This window comes from Malaya genurostris, chromosome 2, assembly GCF_030247185.1.
Source record: "Malaya genurostris strain Urasoe2022 chromosome 2, Malgen_1.1, whole genome shotgun sequence".
In the NCBI taxonomy this organism is placed as follows: domain Eukaryota; kingdom Metazoa; phylum Arthropoda; class Insecta; order Diptera; family Culicidae; genus Malaya; species Malaya genurostris.
Genome location: NC_080571.1, coordinates 53113269 through 53118707, shown reverse-complemented (window position 1 = coordinate 53118707; position 5439 = coordinate 53113269). Strand labels below are relative to the sequence as shown.

The 5439-nt window shown below is 35.9% G+C and overlaps 1 protein-coding gene across 1 annotated transcript; it reads right to left on the bottom strand.

Annotated features, from left to right (window-relative positions):
* Positions 1-4411: 4411 nt before the first annotated feature.
* On the bottom strand, positions 4412-5063 carry LOC131428538 (NADH dehydrogenase [ubiquinone] 1 beta subcomplex subunit 2, mitochondrial-like). The gene is made up of 3 exons (XM_058592544.1): positions 4855-5063; positions 4662-4785; positions 4412-4600 (listed from the first exon to the last, which is right to left on the bottom strand). Exons 1-3 carry the CDS (start codon positions 4959-4961, stop codon positions 4529-4531), a joined length of 303 nt encoding a protein of 100 aa, XP_058448527.1. The 5' UTR covers positions 4962-5063; the 3' UTR covers positions 4412-4528.
* Positions 5064-5439: the final 376 nt, after the last annotated feature.

Below are 5439 nucleotides of genomic sequence, written 5' to 3'. Positions count from 1 at the left end.
AAAGAATGATCTCTGCATTTTTATATATATAGATACACCTTGGGTGAATTTAACTGACTGCGACTATGGTTTATGGAGCATACAAAATTGGTGAATTTTATCCGATTCTCTAATTACAGGGTGATGAGTTATTCAAACCGTATAGTAGATGACAATACCAAAAAGTTTCGAAGTTGGACTAAAAACTATTGCAACTTTTATAATTTCTGGCCATACAAACCGTTTTGAGTTATGCTGATTTTTGAATGCCGGCTCTGAAAGTACCGTAAATAATGATAAAGTGGAACTTACTTCGACATCTCATGGAATGTTCAATCGATTGTCACACGTTTAGATTCAAATTTGATCTGATTTGCAATTCCGACATTACAGAGTAATGAATGATTAAAACCACAAACTGCCGCTTGAAACGACGGTCAATAAAATATTATCATGTGAACTAAAACACCGAAAAATTTTCATGCAAAAAGGTAAAACACATACGAAATGATAAAAAAGGTATTATCTCACTGCTAGGGGGATTAAGCAAGTTTTTTTTTCTAAGAAGGCCCTTCACATAGAAATGTAAACCAGTTGGTCCAATACGTTGTATCGTTCGTTTGCCGATTTTGAAACAGACCATTGAACCAATCGCCTTTTTTTTCGTTGAACAAATCTGGCAGACAAAGGTCCATTGTTGAGCCATTCTCAGTATGAAGAGCTGGAACCCCGTTGGACTAGTTTTACTGAAGTTTTCATCCACTTATTTTCAACTGAACACTACATACCTGTAAAATACTTCTACTTTATGTAGAATAAAAACAAATGTTCTTTCTATATGAAGATAACACAAAATTTACACACTACACAACAAACCGTTTCTACAAACTGAACGATTATTTCGTGCAGTATGCCGTTCAACAAACGCTCAACGACCAACAAAATATAGGCTATCTGCGCAGCTCCGGAAGCGCCATCATGTGACACATAGCGTCTCCAGTGCAGTACGCTGCATCGAGCGCATCAAATGTTCAACAAAGTGTGATAGCTTACAAAGTTTACAATGGTTTCTATTTTCTTCATTTGCATAAACGCAGATGGCATTTCGAAAATTATTATTATTATTGTAAGTTTATTTCACCTTGACTTTAACCACATGGTCTTTCGCCGAAGCATTTCGATCACTTATATCTGCATTATCTGCAAAAAAACAGATTTTTTTTGGTGTGTTTTCACCATATTTTTGTAAATAAAAAAAGTAGATACAGGATTCGCTCGAATTTTGGAAAAAAAAATCACCGTTGACTTTCTGCACAACTTTGTCAAAGTTACTTAGCCCCTATATTGGCCCTGAACTAAAATAATATTTTTATCTCACTTTTGGGGGTTTAATCACATAAATAATTTTTTCCAAAAGACGGCGCCCACCATCCTAAGCAACTTTGCTGAATATACTGTACCTCGAAAGCCACATTTTTATTTAATGAGTTATCGATTAGGATCATGAAATTGAGCTTTTGAACCACAGCATAAATAAAATAAACCTAGATTCTCCAGTGTAATAGTAGTGTAGTTGAGCAACTCGTGACACCAAAAGCGCCGTCTGGTGTAGAATGGGTGCGTAAATGCTCCTAAAATTCATGTAAAAAGTTGCCTGCGCATTTAACACAACCACAGTAGCTAATGGAAAAAAGTACAACCGTTTCTCACTAGAAGCGCTGTTAGTGCCTCCGTACAATGGGAAATCTATGTTTATTTGATTTATGACCACAGTGCGATGCCCGGAAGGCCTACACTGAAAATCATTTCTACCTATTTTTGAGGAGAAATCAATCATTGTCGAGCTCTTCTACCCACATTATCAGATCCGAATGGATTCCGAATGAATTCCGAATCAATTCCGAATCGGCGAGAAATTTCCATTGGGAATTTCATATGGAAATCATAATGGATTCCGAATCAATTCCAACTCCAGTGCAACAACCGATTCTGAATGAACCGGTTCGCCTACAACCGGTTGATTCGGAAATCATTCGGAATTGAGTGAGAAGATGCGGACTGAATTGTCAATTTGTCTTCTTCTTCTTCTTTCCCGATTTTGCACGTTTTTGTGCTGACTTTCAGTTTATTTTTAAATGAAAACATGTAAACTGATTATACACATTGAAATCTTCATGTTTTTCGGATATACAGAACTAGTAAATAACCAGTTCTTCTTAGAATTCCAACATAAACTGTTGAAATTCGCTGGAAATTAACAAAACGGCCTACCTTAGTCAGCATCATCCATTCTTCTAGCTGGAGTGTAGTGAAATGGCTTAAGTCGCCTAAATTTTACACTAACACATTCATAAAATGAGCGAATATTCAATGACATTTATAATGTCACTGTCAATCAGGTTGATCGAGCAGCCAATTCAGGCGAAAATTCTAGCACTGAACCGATCGAGCACTGAAAAATCATGCAGTCGAGTAAGAATTCATTATTTTTTTTTAAACAAAAGCCAGTGTAATGTTAATTTCTCGAGTACTATTTATTTTGGATACTTTATTTGTTATTTCCAGGCATTTGAAAAATGGTATCAAACCAAGTTTAATACTAAGCAATTCACCGGTACGTACGTTGGTTGTAAACAGTAGGTAGTCAACTGGTACACCTCTTTGATTCTACATGTGTTTATTCGTTTTGACGTGGTTACGTTAGTTCTACTGTTTAAATGACTATCTTTCAACGAGAACTTGAAATTTTGAATATATCTGTAAATTGTTTTAGCTGTAACTTCTTCATTTTTCAAAAGGCACGGATGGGAAAGCCATCAATCTGTAGGTTTTAATAAAAGCTTTAAAATAAAAATTATCAAAAAACTTCGAAACCATGAATTTTTTTAATTTAATTATTTTGATTAATTTTGAAATTATTGAGAAAAAATAAAACAATATTTTTTTAGAGTGCCCAATCGTTTCCCTACAACTTCTTCCTGAACACCATTTTTGTACAATTAACGGTTTCCGAGTTACAACGATTTGAAAAAGGCAATTTATGTGAAATGCAAAAATATATACGCCCTTTTTAAAAATCAGTCGTGAGTCGGATTGACCTCTCCATCGGTTCAAAACTTATGGTTTGCCATACTGAAGCCATGTGCAAAATTTCATCCAAATCGGAGAAGGTCGAGTCTGATGATCTGCTAAACATTTCTGGAATTGCTCAGGTCGACAATTAGTGATTTATCCTCAAAAATAGGTACAAATGATTTTGAGTGTAGTGTTATTTGGTTGGCCATCTGGTGACGGATGGCGCAATTGGCGGATGTCAAAATCGACCGATATTATATTTTACTATCTAGCGAGGAATTAGGTTTTTTACCGTCACTGCTAACCTCAATCGGATGAACACATTTTGACAATTCAGCAGTACTGTTTATAAACAGAAATTTCTTTTGTTTGTTTATTGACAAATTGGATCAGACCATTTACGGTCCGTATCGCCTAAATAAAGTTTTAAAACATTTGTTCACGATTGAATACGGTTCGTTTTTGATATTTATTAAATAAAAGTAACTAGTTGCAAAATGTAAAGATGATTGTTTTAGATGTGCTGTTCGATTTTTGTTTAAGCTTGTTTGTAAACAGTACCGCTGAACTGTCAAGGATGAATACTTGTTCATTTGTGTCGTCACGATAAAAAACCTAATAGAAGAAAATAAGTGGAATGAATGTCAAGCTTTCATACAAGAATAAGTAGTAGGACCAGAGATGCCAGATTTGCAAATTTACCTTTCGAACGCAGATCTCTTAAGATTACTTATTTCTCAATATTTCGTCTGCAAAGTATTACAGATATTCAGCAATTCTCCAATATTTCCCAGATAATTGAAAAGATTGCCGAGTGTAGAAATTGTCTCAGCATATTTTAGCTCACTAACAATATTTTGCCTTCACTTACTGCACTCCACAAAGAGAGTTTCGCATTCGGAACGGTAAAGACATTTTATTCCCTCAGAAGTTCGTCCATTTTTCACTCAGATTGATTTTTGTCGTTTATGAACCGACTACTAATTGTGGTTGATTAATTAATTCAAATAAACATAACAATAACCGGTGTTGTCTATTTTTATCGGGTTTGAATACTATTTACTGAATATCGAAATTGAAATTCAATAAATCCGGAACAAGAGATCTGCAAATTTCAGATCAATTTGATTTATTTCGCTCGACAAGTTGAATGCAGATCGATTTTTTTTAATAATTTAAAGGAGCTGATATTTGGAATATAGGTTTTATGGTAGATCTCGAGTTTGATACGAGAAAATAAATTGTTTGAGCGCTATTATAGGTTAGGACCAAATCATTTTTCATTTATTAGAGACAACTGAACATCCTAAAGTATTCTTCAAGTTGAATGTGTCCTAACATTAATCAAAAACGAGACTGGCGGAATCTAACTTACTGTCTCCGTACAGCATTTATTTACAATCGACACTTGTTACAAGCAGATAAATCGATAGATTTGATTTTGGCTAACAAAATATTGAGTAAATTAGAACATTTATTCATTATCAGGCGGAATGCCTAGCTCTGCGTTAGTCCATGCCTTCGGATCCGGATAGGCAAATTCACCCTGCAAAAATTGAGTAGCAATAAGGTACCGGATCTTCTACGTTCAACGCATTTGTGCAAACCGTAATATGTTCGTATTCATGGAACAGATGCCACAGAACCCACCACCACATCAAACCTCCGCAGAATTGGGTTAATCCACGGACGACACGACTCGGTTTCGGACCATTCACTCGATAGGAAACACTGAAATCAAACGGTCGCAATGGTAACAAAACATTACATAATTTTCGGTGATTGAATTACGGTACTTACGTGTGACTCTGACGGACAATCGGATTCAAAGGAGCCGCCTTGATACCGCGATTGGCTACGGTGCGCTGCAGCATGCGACCCAACAGAAGAGCACGCGATGGAAGCATTCTTATGGCTTACCCGACCGAGAACGGATTGCTTCGTTTTCTTCGCTCGTCCAGCAGCGCAGCGATGATTGTGTTGTTTCGATTATTTACCTATTTTTGGAAACGTCAAAAGCAATTGACAGTTTTAAGAAGTTGATTGTAGCGCCACGCTGCGACATATGAGAGATACATTTTCAATGTATGCAAGGTTTGAGTCTGAGCTGCGACCAATGGTGCCATATTAACGGAAAAGGGAAAACATTAAAGTTGAACTTCAACAATGTGCTTTTCCCATAAGTATATTTCTAGTTGTCTATTTAACATCGGATTTTACCTTCTTGTGGTTGTTTACCGGAACGTTCTTCACCATTAAAAATGACTAGACTACTTTTTTACAAATAAACTTTTATACAAATGAGTCTTTCTATGGGCGATCTAACGTTGTGTTTCACAGCTAGAGGCGGACGTGTGCAAGAATGATGATTGCAATTTTGGCTGT

Bases quoted from the DNA above. Each gene is read 5' to 3' on its own strand.
- LOC131428538 (XM_058592544.1), bottom strand. From the start codon at position 4,961: ATGCTTCCATCGCGTGCTCTTCTGTTGGGTCGCATGCTGCAGCGCACC. The intron at 4,786-4,854 runs GTAAGTACCGTA...GTTTGATTTCAG, and splicing joins ATTGTCCGTCAGAGTCACAC to TGTTTCCTATCGAGTGAATG. The intron at 4,601-4,661 runs GTTTGCACAAAT...CAATTTTTGCAG, and splicing joins ATGAATACGAACATATTACG to GGTGAATTTGCCTATCCGGA.